The following is a 23,900-nucleotide window of genomic DNA, read 5'->3' on the forward strand; positions in this document are numbered from 1 at the left end:
TTTTAGTTGTGGTTAACAGTTTAGTAGGGGTTGATTGCATTTCTAAAGTAGGTACATTACTTATTGGTAGACAATAAGTTATGCAATAACTAATTTTAAAAAAGGATGACAAGAAAAAAATCACTGCTGTCAAATAATACTTAAGAATTCTTCCGTTACAGTGGGACTCGTGAATTCCAATTCAAAGTCCATTTTCAACCGTCTTGCATACATGAGTTCAAGTGAAGCTATCACGAAAGTGAGAGAACTGGCACTAATGTTTTTTTTGCCTTTTCTTATGTATGCAATTTTAGCAATAGCGCTTAATTATAAATTCTCTCAAAGTAATATTGATTAATATTGTTGTCCGTTTACATTTTTCTTATTTATGTTGACTTTTTTACATACATATGGCTTTCGTAATGTTCGTTATAATGTATAAAGAGATTTGATTGCCTTTACGCTTGGCAAGAAAGGTTATGGATCCGATTAGGCCAGGTAAAAACATGAAAATGTACAACAAAAGTGTACACAACATCAAAACCCGACAGCCATTTTGTAGGATGATACCGAATTGTCAACAATGTAAATTTTAGATATATGTAGACTGTTGTTATTATTTCAATATTTAAAGCAACTATCGGCCCACGATGGCCGAGCCGGTGACAAAGTCTGGCAAATACACATGTTTATTCTTCAATGTGTATTTGGAGTCAAGAGTATGAACCTAATATAGGTTGACCGAGTGGATAACATTATTTCTCGTAAAAATTAAAATCTGTCAATACAACCTCCACTCTGTGGCACATGGTGATGTAATTTAATGAATATTTATTACCGGCCTCGCACGTGCAAACACGATGTGGCCGCAATTATTTTAATTGAAATTCACAGAAAACATGTAATGTAATGAACACAGAAAAATCATTTGCATTGGCAACAAAGTTAGAAACAATATTGCATGTTTGTCGCTTTCGATCAAAGTTATACCCATTTCCATATGTCGAATGTACGTACAAATTACATGATAATGGAGACCGAGCGCAGTAACACATTTTTCGTACAAGAGTTTGATTAATATCCTTGCAAATCGATATAATCATAATTAGCAGATGTACTTCTTATACAATATAAAATCATTGCATTTTCGTGTGATGACATTTTGTTCAATGAAGTTTAGCCGGTTTGAGTATTTCTTCTTCTTTTAGTGCCATCCCATATCGAAGGTTGGAGACCAAACATATTTTGTCTCTAAAATCACGCCTTTCGGTGAGATCGAAAATTTTTGATGGTTTCTTTGATTTCAAATTAAATTGAGGGTGCGTCGATTCTTTGTGTGCAAAAAAACCTTTAACTTACAATATTATAAAAAAATCCTCTATATTTCTGCAGAAACACCATTATACGAAGCTTAATACTTGACATTTACAAGATATTGAATAAGCATATTACAAAATGAAATCACTAGTTTTTTTTAAGTATTAAAGAATTAATCCCATTTTAGATTGCAGTCATAAGCCTATAATTATGTGACATTTATCACTAGGTCACATGAAAATAATTACAACTAAAACATTTAAACTAAAATCATAGTATTTTATAAACTCGTTGCAGTCTAGACTTTGCCAGTACTAGTTCCAGTTATGTAGCCCCCGAGGCCACAAACATGACTTAAAATCACACAGTTAATGTGAAAATTATTGAGATCGTCACAATAACGAAATTATACAATAATAATCAGATATATTATCTAATATAACTATTATTCGGGTAAATAAATACTTAATCGAAAATTCTCGTCATAAACAGCCAATGAAGACTTAAATGTGATAAGTCATGGCACCTTGCGAAGTCTCGGAATAATTGTATGTGTACTGGGATTTCGAGAACAGTGATTGTTTACAGTGGTAAAACTTTTTCATTAATGAGGAGCTACAGAGTTCCACGAGATGTATTTGGCAGAGCTACAGGTGCCGGAATAACCTGGGAGGTGCCATGGGTGTTTTGAAAGAGAAAAAGGAGTAGGAAGTAAAATCAATTTAGTTAAGAGCATGGCAAAATTTAGTACTCGACTATTCGTTATGTGTTTAAGCGTTCATCAATAATATGAGAGCATCGTCAATCAAACACTGACTTATCTGCTGTATTTCATTTACAATAAAAATATCTGAAGTTGTGCACAAAAAAAGCTACCATTATAATTGGTAAGAGATGTACAATATGAAACCGATTAATTAAAGGGGAAATAAATTAGTGAAACGATTCGCAGGTTAAAAAATGGCCACAATAAATTTAAAGACATTAAAACTAGACCTGCACGTCTTTAGCGTCCAATGATAAAAACAAAGCGGACAGACGGTCTTGTGACGTTTCCGTACCGGTGCGCCAGTACGCTCTCCGTTAATAAATAATAAAACAAATCGATGGAAAAACGGAAACAGTCGAAACAACACTCGTTTGCATTTACAATTTAAATATTTCCTACGCCGGATCCGTAGAAGGCGGGGAAACTGCTGCCCCCGCTGGCCCCCGGGCCGAACTGAAAATTGACGGGCGTCTTGGGCGAGGCGCACTGGTACACGAAAAAGTCGTCGGAGCCCTGCAGGTGCGCCCGGTTGAGGGTGGGCTCGGAGGCGCTGCGCGTGATTTTGGGCAGGGCGCGCAACATGCTCTCCAGCGAGGTAAGGATCTGCCGGAACAGTGGCCGCTCCTCCCGTTTAAACTTGATACAGTCCTCCGTGAGGCGCTTCAACGCCCGCGGGCACTCCTTCCGTAGCTTGTTGCAGTCGCACCGCAGGTAACCACGCCCCACCATGAACAGGATCTGCACATTGATAATCATTCAATAATACTGTCATCGTTACGAAGAAAGTGGCTGCCCAAAAAGTGAAGAGTTGGTAAAATTAAAAAAACAAAAAATGCTTTAAGTGACATTGTGAACTGTCATATGCCAATTTATAGTTCAGTTTATGGATGTTGTCACTTTTTATTCATCTATTCTTTCTAAATGGAAGATTCCACATGTTTTAAATTTTTAGGTATTTAAAAACTTCCTTTTAATTATGATGGATACCTAAGTCATTACAATATAATTCATATTATGAAAAAATGGAGATGCCACTTTCTGTTTAAGCCGGCTCGCACATCAGAACTCGCCTCGCGTTAAAATGTGTCGAATACGTCGATGTGACATCATCGTTATTTAATAAAACAACAAAACATGAGCTGCGCAGATTGGTCGTCGGAGGGTCAATGTCACAAACAAACACCTACGAATTGGTCATTCCTATACCGGTTCGCCGATCACCGCGTTCAAATGTCGATACATTTCGAAAGCTAAGCGCGACTGTCGCTAAATAGATGTGCGCGGTATTCACAAGCAACATTGGATCTCAGTTCTCGGAAGGTTTGTTCGGCGCACAAGACGAGTCCTGATGTGCGAGTCGGTTAATGGTGAAAGCCAGAGTTTGGGCTAATGAAGAGGGAACTTATAAAACTCATTCTGTTACAACACTACTTGATAGTAATGTTAGTATATTAAGAGTTACTAACCACAGAAAACTTATATCGTCGCTTAAGAAACAACACCGCGGAAGTCAATTAATTAAAATTTTCAGGGGAAATAAAAAACGTCTCAAAAAATTGAAAATTGATACCTTTTAACTTATTTTTTTGTGTTTATTTAAAAAAAAAAACATTTTTTCATTCAAAAAGAATTTTTCCATAGAAGGAACACGGTGTAGGATTTTTTTACCTACCGAATGTTATTCAAAACTCAAAACCGCCAAATGGGGACTTATGCGGTGTTGTTTCTTAAAAGACGATATAATATTCTCTGCATTAACAGCACTTACTTAATGCGCCTTTTGAAAATAAAAAAGAAAATGATGGCCTGCTATTGATGTCTTGCTTTCATTAATAACTTATTTCAGATTGTATGTGATTGTTCATTTAAATAATAATTCTTATATAAAAAACTTCTTTTGGACTTTTAACACTTAAGGCCACGCACGCACACGATAATCACTAGCAGGTACGACTTGTAGAGTGTCTGGGCATAGGGAATATAAGTGCGCAGGTCTGCAATGAAATTGACAAAGTAGTATAGGCTGAGAATAAGCTGTGCTCAGTCGCTAGTTGCTCTACATGGCATGTGTGGATGTCGTATACAGACATTATGGTAAATGCAATCCGCAGCATGTGGTTGCCAGCAGTGGATATGTCTGCGAGCTCCGTAGGACCGTAGGATCAGAGTGCGACCTTGATAAACAAACCTAAGAAGACAATTATTGGAAAACTTACAAGTGTTACATTATGCTGGCAAGACTGAGTTGTTGGCAAGCATGACAACAAGTAAGGCAGCGTACCTGGTCTTTGTTATTGATGTTGGCGTAAGGAAGTTGCCCAGCAAGCAGCTCATACAGCACGACACCGAACGCGTAAACATCCGACTGGAAAGTGTACGGAGTGCTCTCCTGCATGCGAATTACTTCCGGGGCCATCCAAAGGATCGACCCGGTGGGCTGGTGAGACTGTTGACTCCCTAAAAGAGTACAGTTTTACATACATATTAATTTAATTTCAAAAATTTACAGAAAAATACAGAATCACGATAATTTAAAGATTTGGTTGTTCTCTTTCTGTTGTTTATTTTTTAAATTTAGGAGCCTAAGCTAGATTTTGATTCAAAAAAGGTAGAAAAAGTATTCACAATAATTTGGAATACTTTGTTTACCTACAGCTCCATGCTAACACAACCTGGGACGAAGCAAGACTACCGAGCTACTTGGATTGGTAGAGGCACTGCGTGGTGTTCATATGATCCACTGACATGGACTATGAAAAAAGAAAAGACGAAATTCAAACATACCTGACCAGCGAACCTTAGCAGTGGCCAGTCCGAAATCACCAATTTTCACCGACAGGTCATCGTGTAAGAATATGTTATTTGATTTCAGGTCCCTGTAACGTTTTAAATAAACATAATTAAGTACGTCGTGACAATGTACATCGTTAAACTTGTCTCAATTATCCAGAACAATTTTGAGAATAGGATTTCTCAAAGATTATAATAAATATTCTATTCAACAGTAAAAAATTAATACATATATTAAAATCCACATAATTAGTTTTTCAGTCTATTTCGGTTCTAAAAATATTATGTATACAAATTCAAGACCTAATAAGTATTCAATTCAACACTAAAATTTTAATTAAGAAAACAATGAATGTTGCGATTTTTTAAATTCCAATTGTCAGACAGTTATTAAAAAAAAATTTCAAATGACACAATGGTAGAGTATAAAAACTGCATAATATAAATGTAATAATTACAAATTAATAATTTATTGTTGCTTATCAGTAGTTATACCTATAGAGTTTTCATCATACGTAGATTTTTTTATTAACATGGCAATAATATTTTTACTAAGAGGTCAATCTAGTGTTGACAGATGAATTTAATACCGGTAGTCCTTTGTGTTTGCGTATATAATTGGTACCTACTCAAAATAATTTGCTTTGTCGAAAACACGTAAACGACATTAAAAATTATATAGATTTAATTTCTGGTAAAAATATGACAGTGACAATATATCCGTAATTTGAATATACCTCAGAAATATACCGATATACGCTTTCCAAATTTCACTGAATATTGACGAGTAAAAATTTATTGTAGAAATCTGAAGAGGTATTGAAACACATGAAACAATAGAGGTTAAAACGCACCTATGAATGATATTTTTGGCATGCAGATAGTCCATGCCTTGAGCGGTCTGCCGCGATATCTCTATAAGCATCAGCAATTCGAACTTGGTTTCGAAGACGTGGAGATGTTTGTAAAGGCTGGAACCCTCACACCATTGTGTCACGATGGCCAGAGATGGCTTCGAAACGCATCCCATGAATAGCAGGATGTTACAGTGGCGGGTTTTTCTTAGGACTGCCACCTGAAGGTAAAAAAATATGTGTCATAAAAAAATTAGCCAGCAATAGATAATAGCTCGAGACAAAATGTTTTAACAGCTGTCAGCATCGTTGACTTGAATCTGTGGAATTTACACAGGTTAGTTTCTTCCCATAACAATGCAGTTATAAAATATATATACAGAAGAAAATAGTTAGGGTATTCATTTGATCATACCTCTCATCTTCTAGACATGCCGAGCATATGTCTATATGCATAATGTAAAAGATGTAAAATTGGTGCTTCTCATTTTATAACAGACAGTCTTTTCAGGATCGTTTATTTCATGTACATAACCATTTATATTTTTTAAATAGTAACAGACAGTGTATCTATACTGGCATCTATGTAGGTGCTGAACAAAGCATCAATCAATTTTAAATCATATTGTATACAGTTCGGATTTGACTCGCAAGAAGGTATTACATGAATTAGTTATTTCGGCTAGCCGCTTCCAGTCAAACAGTCAATTCAGTAACACTTAAAATGTAAATTAGTTTTCAGTGTAAATAATCAAAAACTATGTCTCCGTGGGATCAAATCCGAACTAACTTTTCTATCATTGTATAAACTAAAATTCAAACAATTAAACATTTAATTTAATCCTGACATTTCCACGACTTACTTGGCTCCAGAGTCAAGCCATAAGCAATCCCTATATACATTATAATAGTACAATTGACAACTTTTGACAACCAATTTATAAAATATTAATAGTTTATTGATAACGATAAATGGGTAAGTAATTATGACAGCAAATGTACACTATTCTTACCTCATTTTTAAAAGCCTGCAGCTGAGCAGCCGATGGCGTCTTGACATTTAATGTTTTGACAGCAACCGGTCCATGCCAATGTGCCTTGTAAACAGTTCCGAAACTTCCAGACCCTGAAATATGAAAAAAAATACTAATAGACTTTGCTATGATATGTTTTACTGGCAACTTTTGTTCTTCTCCACGAGCTATGTCCGCTATCTGGGTCAATAAACGGCATTACCAATATTCCCTGTTACACATCAGTATTCTAATTTATATTTCACTCCAGTATCCTATCATTTACATGATATACTTGCTAGAACTTATGTGATACTGTTAGATCACGCATTGGGACAGGAAACAACACGTTTTGTTCACACTCTGTTTTTTCCCCTGATATCCCACTTATTTGAAAATTATTATAGTAAATATTAGCCAACTCTGTTTAGGTTACAGATCGACATGGAATGCAACAAAGTCAGATCATTCAATGGAAATATATATCCAAATAAATATTATTTGTGGCTTACTTCCAACGGAAAAGTATTCTAAATTGATTCAAAATGCCCTGAAATTAGTGTTTCCATTCACTGACACATGGAAAGGCATGTGTATAGACATTATCAAAGGATTATTTGAAATAGCTGTACTCATAATGCAGGAAGTGGTAGAGAAGGCATAGTCAAAATACACTCTCTTTGCTATGCAATCTCTGTAGGTGGCTCAAAGGTGTTAGTGACCTGATACGACCAGCCAAGAATAGGAATAGGGAATCTACTGCAATTTGGTAGACGACTTTCAATAGAAGACAATATCGAGAGAAGAAAAGGCAATATCTACGGATATCGTATGTGAATTTGAAGAATATCAAATATTTTTTTTATTATTCAATACTAATTATTCGTAAAATTTAAAAATGTTAAATGCTTTATTATAAGAAATATATTTTTGTACTTTCACTTTTTGTAAACATCAAAAATATGGGAAAAAGGTTGGACAGAGTGGGACTTGAACTAACATTTTTCACTTCCCGGGAGGATGCTTTAGCCTAGTGTTTTAGTGCGCAGAAATAAAAAATATTACATTTCAATTCAGCGGAGTGGTATGAAACGACTATATCGTAAAACAAAAAGTACGAGTGAAATGTCTGATTACAGTTGATTTCATCACGTAATACTATTAATCTATTTTAAAAACAAAAATACAATACACAAGCACTTGCAGGTGCACGAGTTTTGAAGATTTTATTGGAATTTTTGGCATAGGCATTTGGACACCAAAAATTCGCAGACCACCAGAAAATTTCTGTGAACCACCCATTGAGAAACACTGCTCTAGCCTATAAGTTATCGATCAAAATCTTCAATAGCAATATGTTTTTTTCCTTAATGTTGAAAATTTAAAATGATACCAAAAATTGCAGTATCATATTCCTATAAAGATTACGGATTGATCATATCAGGTCGCCAGTTTTCCATTTTTTACTTATTTAGATCACTTGCCCCTTTAACGTAAAATAAATATGACCCTAAAACATAATGAAACAACAAACCTATTCTGGGGCCAATTAAGATCTCCTCAGCGTGAATGACCCAATCGTCCAAGCTCTCCCTGGGCGAGAGCAAGTTCTTGTTGGATTCGTCAGCACTCCTGGCTCTGGGGCGGCGCGGCCTCAGTGAGCCCGTGGGGCTGGCCTGTGTGGACTGGGAGTGCGGCGCCCGAGGTGGTGAGCAAGGCGCCACCGCAGCCACCGTTGGGTGGGTGCGATTCGAACTGCTACCGCTGTTGCCTGAATTCGCTCCCCGTGAAGAGTCATACTGCATCACATAATTAAGATCGTAAAACAACGAGTCTGGATGTAACAAGACGGAGGCTTATGAAGTATCAGTATCAAAACACTAGATGTCATTTTCAGAACGTTTTTCGGGAGGTTGATTGCGTAGCCAGAGTAAACATTATATTTTGTAAGTTAGTGAATTGCTTTGACTGGAATGAATACATTAAGAAAATGTTCCAATCATAGATTTCCACCACAGGTCATCCTAAGACACGGGGAAATAGAGTAAATCTATACTACTTTCCCCATCCCCGGTGATCCGGTTTGTTGAGTCGCCTTTGAGCAGAAATGAGAGAGGAAGAAGTGATTCGCAGCACTGCGATGAATGTGATGTATGCGAGGACATTGCACACATAATGGTATACTACCCCAAATATGAATGACTGAGTAGAGCTGCCACTTACAGATGTCCTTGAAATTGTCAAGTATCTCAAACAACATCTGTGGAAACGGAAGAGCTGGGTAAAATTGTAGTATTTAAAAAGAATTCAAAAAGGTTTGATCAAAGACCATATGACAGCGGGTCGCAGTCAAAGCCTCGATAAAATTATACAAAAATCTACCCCATATCCAATTATTTCAGGATAAGCTGACACAAATTTTCCCTCATTATATTATCGTCACATCGTTGCTACAAATGAATCTGCGAAGTGAAATGAAGTGCAGTTAATTCAAACAGTAGCGCATGAGTCGTCTCTTTCTCAGTTTCACTTTAATATATTTAGGCTCTGTCTAGTAGAGAAGGCTTTTGTCAATGACTTTGATGACAGGGGATAAAGGAGGTATTGTAGCAAATTTTAGATTACCTGGAAATTCAATGCCTTGGTCGATTGTTGATGTTCTGCCAGTGTAAGGGGCCTCACCATGTTGATGCAGACGTTTGGAGCAGAGTTGGATCGGTCATGCTGGTTCAGGGATCTAGGATGTCTGTAAGATTTAATATTCATCAACATAAAATTGTGCCATTCAATACTACATAAAAGGCTGCTGTATTCGTTCCAATTGCAATATTTTCATAACAAAATTAGACATAATAATTGCAACATATTAATTATTTCAGGCGACAGTTTGTTAATGACACAACAAATAACATAGTGAAAATACTATATCACAAATCACACACCAAATCACTAGCACCTTCACACGAAGAATTCACGTAACAGGTTCTGGTACTTACAAAATACATATCAATTGTTTTTGCATGCGGCATACATCATTTGAAGAGTTAACGAACAAAGTGCACAGTTCAATTATGAAGTATTTCACCGAGAAAAAGACTTTCTTTAACATTGAATTGAGAATATTAATTCATCGAAAAAATCAGTTTTATTTTTATTCATTGTCCCATAATTCACGCAAATTTTGCACAACACAAACAAATTTGCCATTGTTGAAAACAGTAGACATACGAGAGTTAGCTGGCAGGACGGAAAAACAAGCAACATCTACAATGTGAATATTGGCATTCCCTCCTGTGTTTGGTCTGCCGCTAAGATACCGGATATGTCCCGGCAGCCATCGTTGCTAAGCGACATGAATTGTGTATCGCAACGCTCTATCCAATGAGTATCGGTGTAAAAGGTTCAATTTGTTTTAATGTAAAATCGGTGTCTATCATACTGGTATCGGATACGTGTATCCATTGTGTGAAGCCAACCTTAGTGTGACAGTCTTCTTCCCAATTAATGTAATATTTGTACTATGTGTTACTGTTTACACTGCAACAACGTTTAAACAGGAAGATTTAGTATTCTCCAGTCCTGTTACATATTGAGGGTATACTGACAGAAAGCATTAAGTCATTAAAACAAGTTCTGAGATAATCGAAAATTCGTCTTTAGCGTCCATACCTACTTATCCGGTACCTACTTATTGTATTGATTTATTATATAAGCTAGAGTTAAGAGTGTTCGTTATCAGTGTATGTTTGCCTTTGGTGAGTGTACACAGCGCCTGAAGATGCCGAAATGCGAAACCCAGGTCGCAAAAAACCACTCAAATGGAATAGTACAAAACTTAAATCCATTAGAATTTAAATTCAAATTCCATCAAGTACCTTCGGTCGATAGTATTAAAATAACAAATGAATATTATTTAATTCAGTCCAGTGATGCACAAACCGTGGCCCGTGGGCATGCGGCCCAAAATAACAAGTACTTCATCACCAAATTTTTCATTGAATATGACAAAATTGTAATTTCCTATATACTAAGTTCTATCGTGCAAATACATAATATGAGGCGTCTAATTACAAAAAGCGACAAGTCCACAATTCAATATTTTCGGGAAACAACGTTTTCGGTTATACAGAATACAGCGGTAAACGCATTTTGAAAATACCCGATATACTGGATTATTTGTTAGTTTGGGTTAGTTTAGGTTAGGTTCGGTTGGGTTAGGTTAGGTTTGGTTAGGTTAACCTAACAAATAATCCAGTTTATCGGCTATTTTCAAAATGTGTTTTCCGCTGTATTCCGTATAACCGAACAGTACCCAACGTTTTTATGTTTCATGCTTCAATTATTTGTTTTAACGTGAGATTATTTTTTCCGTTGTATTCTATGTCGAAATTAGAACCAAATGGCAATTTGTTTCACCCGATAAACTCTTAAATGTAATAAATATAGGCAAAATAAAATTGGACATAGCGCAATTTGTAGCTCACTTTTTAATTTACTCCGCATCAGGCACATATTTCCGTGGCACTGTTATGAGTTTACCAGATGCTACAGCATGGGAGACGCCCTTTTCAATATTGAACGTTCCCTTATTGGTTGGCTTAAGCACGCGACAAATCAACCAAGCTTTAAATAATATCGTCACTGTTCTGGCAGAAGACACTAATTCGAAAAAATGACATATTGAGTTAGTTATACCAAAATGCTCCTTATTTCAAACTTTACCGTCTGGAAACCTTCTTAATAAATAAACAGTCTTTATTTTAAATTCATCCTTTTTACGATTACTTAATAAACTCACATGATAGACCCATTATTTCAAACATTTTAACAACTTCAAAGTCAAATTACTCAAAACTAGTATTCTCCAGTTAGTGTGTTCTGCCAGAACAGAGACGATATGAAACACGGACTTGGCGCTTTTTGTAATAAATCGAGACTTAAAATATATTTTTTCGCAGGGTTATGTCGCGTTTTGGAATTTATAGATCAATACATATTGTGTAAAATTATACAAAGAATATGTGCATATTTTTTTCTCAAAATGTGGACTTATCGCTTTTTGGAATTAGAGCCTCATATGTACATAATGCAGAGTGGAGAGTGATTGGTGTAGCTGATATGTAACTAATAAATTAAAAATAATAAAATGTCTCATAGTATAATATCATTATTTTTTTTAATATTTTTACCCACCACTGCGACCCGTAAAAAATTAGAAAATGGATAATTGACCCTTCTTTCAAATAGGTTGGGCACCACTGATTTAGACCATTCATAATTTTGTCTTTTTTTAATTCAATAAGTAATTCTGAATTTTTTGGTTTTTTATTTTATTTTGTGCTGTTAGGGAAAAATAATTATTGTAAGCCTACCTATTGATTTTGTCTGGTTCCAATGTTCTTTACAAAGTGCGAAAATCACCTTCACCTTGGTCGAATTATCTAGTGACGACAGCCCAAAAACCAAATACATAATATTGAAAGTTTCAATATTTTATAACTCACTTGTTATTATCCTGTTCTGCCATCTGCTTATAGCTAAAGTTGTGAGGGAAGTGAAGGATGCCAGCTTGCGTCTCTGGATTCTGAGCTAGTAGCGCAGCGTAGTATGTATCAGTCATGCGTACCTATAAAATATAATATTAATATCTATGAAATAATCTAGATCTCAAACTGGATAATAGAGCCAGAATACCATATGCATCAATAATATTATGTCAAGTAGTCCAAATAACATTAAAGGCCTCGGTGATGTGTGAAGGTCTTAGCGAGCTAAGTTTGAATAACCTGCAGACTTTTTAGGAAAGATGTATATGACATAATATACTAGTTATAGCACCTGTACACGTGCATTAATGTACTTGCATTAATAGTGTGTATTTTAAACTATAGCGATAATAACTGCTTAGAGGTAAATGTGTTAACTGTCTCGCCAATCTCATTCTTCAAGAATAAGCGAGACGCGATGTTGTCATTGTATGGTACTATTTGACAGGTCATGAAAATCAGTTAACCACAAAATGAGTCTCCGCGGTGCGGTGTAGTTCGTTTTTTTACCAACAGGTTCGCCACTATCGTTCTATTGCGCAGCCGCAGATCAGAGTCCAATTGTCAAATGAAAATTCAAAAGCTTCAGAACTTTTTTGATTCATGCATACAATTTGCACGATAATACGTGTATTCATGTGCAATTTTTTATTATGGCTGCGATAATACATATTGTCAGCAGTAAATCCATTCATGTATAAACGGGGATAAAAGTAATAAATGACTACTGGAATATATAGGTACATGAAAATTTGGCACAGATGTACACATCAAAATATTTGCAAACATATAAGGTTTCTAGTTTTAAAAATTTAACTAGTAACAAAACTGTCGAAAATTATTCTTATTGAAAGACAGCTTAATCATTTTGTTATCAGATGAGATAAACCCTTCATTAATAGAAATCAAATTCCATCAAATTACAATCTATCTCAATATATTAGGCTTGTATTACAAGTACATTCGATTATCACGATTAGGCAAGAACCTATCGAAAATGATATTGATACACTATCTCAACTAGTTGATACTTAGTCAGTATTTACCTTTCATTCTCTTCTTTCTTTAATGAAATAAGTAGGGACACTTTCAATTACACAATTTTACATAAATTCTCAGGATATTAATTAATTGTGTTTTTTTCCTGATCTTTATTGCTGATAATTGAATTTAATTACGATTAGTAAACATAGATTGATTATATTTTATTGTCGACTTAAATCATAAAATGTAAGAGATTTTATGATTGCATAAATATATATTTTTATAAGTTTAAATAAGTATGTACCCAACACTGTATTATTTAGTTTACAAAGTTAAATAATTACATTTGTTGGTGGGAATCTGCATTTTTTTCTATACTGAACGACTCATGAAAAACGAAATAATTGGCTTTCAAGTAATTAGTATTTCCTTTAAATGATACACAATATGTTATTTAATAGATGGTGTAGAGCAGTGGTTCTTAACCGGTGCACCGCGAAAAAAATGATAAAAACAGAAAAATCTTCTTCTTAACGAAAACATTGCCGAGGGAATTATTTCCACTATAACAGAACATTTAACTTTATTGGAAGAAAATATTGCATATTAATTTCCTTCCTTAGATATAGAGAATTATGACTGGATACGAAATCCATTTGCTATGACTGATAGGTACATCGAGTTGTGAATTTTCGTACCAAGAAGACGAAGAATTGGTCACCTTGTCAAAAATTTTATGAAATAAATATGGAGGAATTTTGGATTTCTGTCCAAGACGAATAACCACCTCTCTACATGAGGGCACTAAAAATTTACAGTTTTTTCAACATCATATTTGTGTGAGCTCAGTTTCTCAACAATAATTAATATAAAAACTATAAAACGACAAAGACTTACGAATTTAGACGAAGAATTATTGAGGGTAGCTATATCAAATATTCGACCTCATGTTTCTGATATCTGCAAAATCCGACAAGCTCAGGTATCACATCAATTGATTTTCACATCAAATAAATTCCATTTTGTTTTGGGTAATTTTAGTTACAGTTTTCCATGTACGTATATATCTTTTCATTTTTTTTTTCTTTGACTGTTTTGTAATCTGTTAATTTTGTAATAACAGTTATGTTCGCATAATTTCTTTGTTTTATGACTGTATGATTTTGGTGCACCGGATTTTTTTCTTATGATCAAAAGTGCACCGTGACTTCGAAAAGGTTAAGAACCACTCATCTTTTTTCTATATTTATCTAGATTCCAGACTGCAATAAATGCTTATTAACTGGCCAAATTTTTTTCAAACTGGTCAAATCCTTCTAAGTGGCTGGCGTGTAACAATAATATAATTCCAAGAGAAATATTCAAAGGACTTAATTATACCTAATAATAATGTTTACTCTTACGTTTGCAAAAATAGTGGATGCACGTGTTTTTATATTTTACTTGAGTCCAGACTAAATTTAATGTTTGCTGAAGTCATATTAACATTATAATTTTTCCAATAACCAACCTTTCAGAAATACTCACAATTTCAAAGTGGAAAAGGATTGCTTGACTTGCTTGGGTCATAAAGATGAGCCCGTAATTAATACGTATTTAAGTAAAAGAATAATAAAACATACATGTATTTAAGAAGGTGTTTTCTATTAAATAATAAAATATTTTCAAATTTAAACATGAGAATTTTGACCACATAGTTTCTATTATATAGTAATTTAATCAAAATGTGTCATTGTTTACACTAATAATATTTTGAATTTAAAATATAATATTTTAGGTAGGTACCTTTTCAAGTACAAAATATTTTTTCTAGTAAGTTTTTCTGTAATATTTAATGAAAATATGTTGTTTTAAATAATATAATATTTTCATATTTTGACACAATACTATTGACTAGCTTTTTAACTAATAATGCATAGACCTACTGAAAATACCGATCTTTTCCGAAGAGAAGATGATCCAATATGTTTTTCGGAAGTATTGTGATACGTCAATACAAACCATGCCATCCCATTAGATCTCCATAAAAGAGTGTTACAGCAAATATTATGACCTTCTTTAAAAATCTAATAAAAGTTAAAACGCTATTTTCAAACTTGTAGCAGTTTTTCTACAGGCCGTCGATATGTATGTACTTATATTAATAAATAAAGAAATTATGGGTAAATGTCCCGCATGAATTTTTATAACTTTCTTTTTCGACCAAACCCAACCTAACATAACAAAACCTAACCTAAACTAACCTACTCCAACCTAATATAATCCTAGTTTTTGATAATGATGCATCGAAATGTATGAAAATATCAAATTTAATATTAACAATTTTTGGATCGAAAAGTATACGCGCCAACAGAAAAGGGTTTTTAATATAATTGTCTACATGGAATAAACTGTTTCCGTATTTTTTTTTCATATAAAAGCTCATGCGCGCATCTGCGGCACAATTACTAAAATATGTACCTACTAAAATCTGTAGTATTTGAAATACAACGGAACGTTAATAACCATATGTTACTCGATAAAAAACTTATCTTGAAAAAAAAACAAAAACTTTAAACTAAAAGCAGTTTAAAATTTACAGTGGTTTTTAAACAGCTTCATACAATTATGTAATAAAAATATCGACGGTCCCTAAAGAAAAGTCGGATCTGCAAAATGCTATTTTTCAGTACGAGCAATCAAAGATGTTTCATCAAATATCCTTTGTGACCTATTGCTTGCCATATGAATAAAAATACGGGTTATAGAAACTTTTCTAAACGTTTATAAAAGCATCCGTCTGTCCGGTGAACATAGCAGCAACTGTCAGATCCGACGCATTTTTCTCACCCACGCCCAGCCAACAATGTCGGTTGAACCGACATTGTTATTCGGACACTCTCGGTAGATCCGTCATTTTTAACTTGAATATCTCGAAATTTTTCAAACAAACAAAAAAAACTGTGATTGTGGTATAAATGTTTAAAATGTTTAAATAATTTTTACGTAATAATCCGAAAACGACAAAATTTCAGATCCGACTTTTTTAATTGGGACCGTTGGGATATAATAACCCACAAGTATGGAAGGCTTAATTATTGTTATTCAGTGATGTATAGATGGAATGAACCTTACCCGATGACACATGCTGGGCACTTTGCCGGCGCACCTCTGATGGAATTTGTAATTGCATTGGCTACAGTAGAAGCCGGTGAAGAGAAGTCTCCGACAGCATTCGCAGAAGGCCAGTGAGAAGAAAGTCTTCCGAGTGAACTGATGGGAGATGTGCGACATGATCGGCAGCTTGGCCAGTGTCCGAACCGTTACCTGAAACAGAATATTATGTGACAATCTGAATAATGAGTTTTGTTAAGTGCACTTGCGTGGTTTTGACTGTGAGCATCGTAAGTTAACGAATGCTATCCATGATAAAAAATTAGATATGAAAAAGCTATTAACGTGATGGTTGCCGTGATTATCGACTATCGACCAAAAGTGCACCCGCTTGGACATTTCAACGTGCAGTGTGTGGTGACATTTAATCGCAATTTGAAAGACTTTTTGCATCAATTCGTGACTGTTGACGAAATTTGCACCCAACTATACCAACGTCGTCCAAAAAGTGGTGAAAACAATACTGCCCCTATAAGCAAAAAAGCAGCTATTCGCCAAAGTAGCATTTTGAGATAATGACACATTTACGTTTTTTCAACTTTTCTTAAGAAAATTTCCAATAATGTGAATAAATCTTTTGATTTATGGTACATAGGTAATTATATTATAGTTGTTTTTAAAATCATTAAACTTACCTAAAATATCATTTAATATTTAAAATCTTAGTATTTGTTTTTTTATTTCATATTGTGAATATATATTATATCTGTTTCATATATACAAATACAGTATGTCATTATTCCTAACAAAGAAACCCATGTGATATTTTGTTTTTGCTTATAATTCTTGATCAAACTACATAGTTCTATGTAGTAATGAAGTATTACATATTAATCATTCAAGACGTACCTAGATATCTTTTATTTAATTTTGGTATGTATATTTTGATATAATTATTTACTATTAATTTATTACACATTAAACAGTGATAATATCATTAACAAGTAATTTAATATGTGCAAATATAACTAGAAATTTTTGTAAACCTTTATTAATCATGAAAATATATTAGTTTACAAATACAAGTAGGATATAATGATAATTTTAAAACTTATAAAACATCAGTTTGTTTACATGTTCACAATAGAAGCTTTTGTCAAAAAGTGCATTTCATACTCTATTGAATCATTGTCGTAAGAATTTCTATATTTTAAGAACTTAGATCCCTAATTGCTTTAACATTTACAATATTTCCATGTATGGCGGCCCGTGTTGACTAATTTTATAGCTAGATGAGAAGTCACTCCAATTGAAAAAATCTGAAAACGTCATTTCATTCGTCGAGACTTTCCCCGAATTAGCTTATGATAAATGAAATAATGTTTTTAAACAACGCGCAAGTTAGAGTTAGCCTTAACGTCATTCACAGTTTAAATAGTAGTTGAGGTTATGCGGAAAGAACGTTTTTGCGTCGCATTGCTGCCTGTCAAAAATGTCATCCGCCATCGACAAAAACACCGTATGCCATTGTTTATAAGCATAAAAGCAGTATACTTTCAAGCCACACTGGGTTTTTGCTTATGAATCTCTATATACTGGCTTCTTGTACATAATAACTCCCGTTTTTGCGAAAAAATGAAAAACAATATGTCGATTTTTATACTGAAATAAATTTTATACTGCTTTTGACTGTATGTCAAATGGTTCAGAATTTCACGTCGAGCATTCATTATCCGCACGTTAGCTCAATTTGTAATTTTTGTTGAAAAGCTGCCTTTTTGCTTATGGGGGCAGAATACACAAGGACTGGTCAAAGTGCACGGAAGAAGGCGAAGACCGTTTTGTCGGGTGGAAAGATAATGTGTACTATTTTTTGCTATTTCCAAGAAATCATGATTGATTACTTGTTAAGGGGGCAAGGCAATAACAGGGGCCTATCATACAAACTTATCGAATCGTTTGAAAATGGTCAAGATTGTGGCCCACAAATAAGTTGTCTTCAACATCCCATAAACTGACAGTTGCAATACAAAATTACATGAATTGGTTTCTAATCCACTATATTCCCCAGGTTTCTTCCCTGTGGCCCGTGAAACTTATTCCTGTTCACGAATTAAGAATTTCGCTCGATGGCTGATGGGAAGAAATTTTCATCAAATCAGGATGGCATCGCTGTATTTTGGAATGTTCAACAAAAACTATTTTCAGGCAGTATGAAAAAATTGAAAAATCATCAGACCGAGGATGTAGACCTACATAAGCAGTTTGTTTTGATTCAAACTACCTTTGTAAAATTTGAGTACCTACTCAATTTTAAAATATCCATTCCAAAACTCTTTTAACGGTAGAGTATTTCCTTTTTTATAACAAAGCGATGTGGCACACAGTTTGAACGCCACTAATATGGGAGATTTAATTTCGCCTGTGACATAGTTTTTGACATTTCGCAAAAGATAATCCATCCAATGTGGATTTATTTCACTATTGTCCAGCTAACTTTATTACTTAGCCCATCGGTGACCGACTTTATTTTTGTACATAGATTAGAAAATTGACTTCCAACAAACAAATATTATTAACTCAAAAAGTATAATATGCTTAAATCATTTGATTTTTACATGAATAAAAAAAGGACGCTTTAATAAGATTTAAAAGACAATAAAAAAAAAAAATATATATATATATATATATAGCGAGATAGGGAGGTTCAAAGTTCAATAAACAACAACTTTTGTTTATTTTTTTTTCAGAATTTTAAGTTTAGTGCTAAATAAAAATCCAATTACGTCCTAAAGTTTTAAAAAACTGCTTAATTATATAGCATAATCTATTTTCATATGATAACCCATAAAATATCTGAAAATTATTGACATATGCCGTACTTTTCGCATTTCCAGCAATAAGTGTAATTTCGCGAATTTATTCCAAAATTTCAAAAGTTACGAATTTTCGTTCCGAAACTTAAAAACACAAATGATAATCTATATATATATATAAAAATGAATGTGTGTTTGTTTGTCTGTCTGTCTGTCCCGTATTCGTTCCTATACTATTCATCCGATTGCGATGAAACTTTGGTGAGTTGTTATACGCACACCCGGTTTCTGAAAAAAAATTTGAAAATTAAAAAATCTGAAAAGTGGTTTTCAGTCTTGAATGCATCAGTAGCCTGATGCCGAGTACCTCCGCTACACAGATGTACATTGGAACATATTATTATATATGTCTGAGACTGATTGAAGACACATATCCACATTCCAATGTACTTCCATGTAGCGGAGGTACTCAGCATTTACCCACTAACCAAATATTTTTTCCAAAATTTATTTTTTAACCCAGTCTCTCAAAAGGTTACCGACCACTGATGTATATAGTGTTTGTTACTTTTTAAAATTAAATTAAACCCTAAATCCAAGTCATATTATATAAGAGTCAAAAAAGTTTGTGCGTTTTTATTTAAAAAAAAACTTCTACATTAATTAGCAAGACATTTTCATCTACAACAGTAAACATTATTTTAATTTTAGTTATTTTTTTTTTTGTCAATTGTTTAGTCTAAGCAGGTCTTGATGAATTAAAATACATATTAATAATTAAATACAGTTAATATAAATTACTTAATAATTTAAGAAATACTAAAATACTAATAATGAAATACAAAAAAAGTTACATCTGGCGGGAATCGAACGCGGGACGTCCGTGTGGCAGGTGAGCATTCTACCACCGAACCATTTATGGATATCGGTGATTGTTATATTTTATAATACAAAGGAAAAAAAATTGTTCACCACGGCAACTCGCAATTATTTTATTTGTCATATTACAATACGGATTCACTTATTAACGTATAATGTAAATTATTAATTTAAGAAATACATATTAATAATAAAATAAAACACATTAATACATCAGAAGTGAGATTCGAACATACGCCTTGGCAAAATTGTTGTACCTATAACCCAACTTGATTTCACAACTATTCCCAGTTGTGAAATTCGCAGTTATTATACAGTAAAATCATCGCTATTGCAGTCCCGTGCCATGGCGCAAAGGTAGCGCGTTCGGCTGGTAACCGAAAGGTCAGTGGTTCGAATCCACCCGAGTGCGATTTATTTTTTCCTGTGAAAATAAAAGTGGTCACCCATCTGAGTACTATCCGCGCCCGATGGTGCTTAACTTCAGTGATCGGAAGAGAGCGTTCGACCACTCGATTGGTAACAGTCTGCGTAACGCTGGAATTTTGTGCACACAATTTTAATATCACGGCCAGTGGTAAGACATATACATGTCAAAAAAAAATCTAAAATTCCGGAATGGGTAAAATACTCTAATCATGTCAACTCATTATATGGGACGAAAATAGTATGACGCACAAAAAAGAATTGGAAGCGCACGCCCGCGAAGGTTTCTGAAATAATACAACCATCTTCTTCTTCTTCATCTATTCTATCTTCTTCTATTCGTATGCGTTCCTATACCATTCATCCGATTGCAACAAAACTTTGGTGAGTTGTTGTGCGCACGCCCGAGGTTTCTGAATTAGTACTCTCTCAGTAGTCCGCCACTCCAAAAACCAGACAAGTGTCCAATTATTGAAAGCGGCAGATTATAGTGCATACATACAAAATATGGTAAAAATAGTGTTTTTGAGAAATTTGTACTAGCAAATTACGGTTTTATTTATAATCAAAATCAAGTATTTTCTAAATTATACATATTTATAGACTAGGTGGCGTATGCATAGAACAGCAAACTACATTCAAGCTAATTAATGCAAATTTGCATGCATGAACGGTGACTAATGTTACCAACTTTTAAATTTTGATTCACCGATAATTAATTTAAAATTTTGAAATTGTGAATAGGTGTAAAAATTTGCAAACGGTACCATAATTATAAATGACAATTTACAGAAGGTGTTGGTTAGTTTTTAAAAATCAAGTAAACCCTGCCTAAACGAAACCATAATAGTTTTGGTCTAATTTGGGCGATATGACAAAATTGTGCACACTTTTTCATTCATAGTTATTTGTTTTCGTTGGATTAAAAATACATATTACACATATTGTTGGTTCATTTTTTTATTTCATTAAGCCCTGCCTAAACCAAACTATAATAAATAAAAAATATAATTCTATCTATAAAATATTCAAAGTTATGTATGATTTAATTGCATAATTTTTAGATATTTTATAGATAGACATGTATTTTTTCACTATTATCTATTATGGCTTGGTTTCTCAGGGTTTAATTGGATTTTAGAAACTAACCAACACTTTCTGTGAATTGTAGTCTTATTTCAATGAAAACAAATATGTATGTCTGAAAAAGTTTAATGTGCACTATTTATGGCTGATCTTAACAGCCTACCTCTACCCTTCGCCACTGGCTGACGCAATGTATGACTTTGATTTACCGTTACTTAGCGGCAGCAAAATAAAATCTCACGCCTACTCCAGCTTCATCCAGAGTAAAGATTCGATGGATTGGGTGAATGGCTGAGAACCATTCCTCGTAAGCCTTTCAATATAAGCTTAACTCTGAAATAACTATATTCTCCGCTTAGAAGCGAAAAGGATGATTTATTTTTATATTATGTTGAGTATATAAGTGACGCGATCTACGTAATGTTCTGATATTAATTACTGTTTGTAAAACATTGTATATAGATATAAAGGCGCTTTTAAATGATCAGCTTTGCTGTCAGATCAGTCACCGTTTCAGTCAAGCTGTCAGTTAAACAGACGTGTAAATGCAAAACTGAACAACTGGATTTTTCATCACTCATCAGTTATCGTATCCGTTTTTAGAGTTGCCAGTTAAATTGACGTGTAAATTAATATGTTGCCGTAGTTTTCATACTACTTTTCTAATTTCGATTGAAATATTATAATTTCTTTAAATATATGTAGCTTACTGTATTTATTATACCAACCATGTTTAGAAAATTATTATAAAAATATTCTTTTATACATAATTTATGTTTTTAATTGTCTGTTCTCTCTTTTATGATATAAAAAATAAGTTTATAAAAATCAACACGTGGGTCATTTAAAAAGTCTGCGTGGGTCAGTGTCTGACCCGCGGGTCATAGGTTCGCCATCCCTGCTATAGGGTATAGACTGTTTCCACTGAATCCTTGAACAATATCGATTTGAGGGGCAATGAGTGAATATAAATCTGATGTGAGTAATCTTTTTGTGTGCTAACTAAAAGATAAAGTATTTGAAATTGTAAATTTGTAAAATTGGGTTATGAAGTTGTAAACATCTAATACACCTCTGAATCTGAATGTAATATATTATTCCGTCAGTACTAAATCACTATAAGAAAGATGGTACACTCAGCTTTCATTATTAATAGATATATTATGTTTTACTTAATTTATTAGGTACTGTTCGGTTAAAGCGGATACAGAGGAAAACGCATTTTGAAAATAGCCGATAAACTGGATTATTTGTTAGTTTAGGTTTGGTTAGGTTAACCTAACAAATAATCCAGTTTATCGGCTATTTTCAAAATGCGTTTTCCGCTGTATCCGCTTTAATCGAACAGTACCATTTATTATTTTAATTCCAATATTCAAATGAAAATAAAAAAAAATAGGAGATGATGGTACTTATTATTTATACTTGAAACTGAATTGTCAATACCTGTATTATTTGAAACTAATGACAATGTGTTGATATATTATATTGCTAGGCATTGGCTTACCTCCTCTGCATCAATTAACGTGATGTCAACATCCCAGTGAATAAGTTGATCGGAGTCTGTTTTAACAACTTCACACATTTCACAGGTGAGGTTTCTTAACTTGAGAGCCTTCGAAAGTGCCTCACGTAAAGTCACACCTTCTTTCACTTGAACACTGGTCCGCTGTTGATTTGGCAGATGCGCCCTTAGAAGAACTTTAGGTTGTCTAGTTAAAGTGTCAAATTTCTTAGCATTATTTTCATCTTGAAATGAATAACTGTCATCGTTCCTATCGGGAGATTCAATTTGTACTTGTTCTAAAAGTTTACGCTCTTCGAACTCTAAGTTGTGTAATTTAGATGTGAGTTCTTGATATTCACTTAGATACATCGAAGGTGGATGCTGAAAACTGGCAAATTTTGCATTTAGTGCGTCTATATTGTCACGGGTGACATTGATTATGCTCTGTATATTTCTTAGCTCGTACGTCACCGGATCTGCAAAATCCTCGCTGTCCGTGGAAGTGGACATGTTGTTACTGTTAAAAGACAGCGTGGGAATATTTCCATTAAATCTTCTTGTACTATTTTCTTTTTCTCTCGTTACTGCCATTGTTCTCACCATAGAAAAACCGACATGACAGCTAGATGCAGATGCCGTAGTCCTACTAAAAGTACCATTGCCTATGACGTTTTTGTTCGTGCTCGTGAAAGCACCGTTTATTTTTGTCAACTCAATTTTTGATTGATTTTTCATAAAAAATTCCTATCGTCATTTTACACACATGTATTATAAAAATAATCTGTTCTTATACGTTGTAGTACAATTTAAATAACTTTTAATAAAAATATTTGACTAAATA

The 23,900-nt window shown here is 33.8% G+C and overlaps 1 protein-coding gene across 1 annotated transcript; it reads right to left on the reverse strand.

Annotated features, from left to right (window-relative positions):
• Nucleotides 1–1,146: 1,146 nt before the first annotated feature.
• Nucleotides 1,147–23,692, reverse strand: Raf (serine/threonine kinase raf oncogene). The gene is made up of 10 exons (XM_085947412.1): nucleotides 23,060–23,692; nucleotides 16,367–16,558; nucleotides 12,227–12,348; nucleotides 9,348–9,468; nucleotides 8,257–8,521; nucleotides 6,723–6,835; nucleotides 5,710–5,930; nucleotides 4,850–4,941; nucleotides 4,347–4,522; nucleotides 1,147–2,803 (listed from the first exon to the last, which is right to left on the reverse strand). Exons 1-10 carry the CDS (start codon nucleotides 23,660–23,662, stop codon nucleotides 2,450–2,452), a joined length of 2,259 nt encoding a protein of 752 aa, XP_085803538.1. The 5' UTR covers nucleotides 23,663–23,692; the 3' UTR covers nucleotides 1,147–2,449.
• Between the last annotated feature and the right edge of the window lie 208 nt (nucleotides 23,693–23,900).

The sequence above is a fragment of the Rhyacophila brunnea genome, unplaced genomic scaffold (genome assembly GCF_057557595.1).
Source record: "Rhyacophila brunnea isolate RB1 unplaced genomic scaffold, BYU_Rbru_1.0 scaffold_2, whole genome shotgun sequence".
Lineage (NCBI taxonomy): Eukaryota > Metazoa > Arthropoda > Insecta > Trichoptera > Rhyacophilidae > Rhyacophila > Rhyacophila brunnea.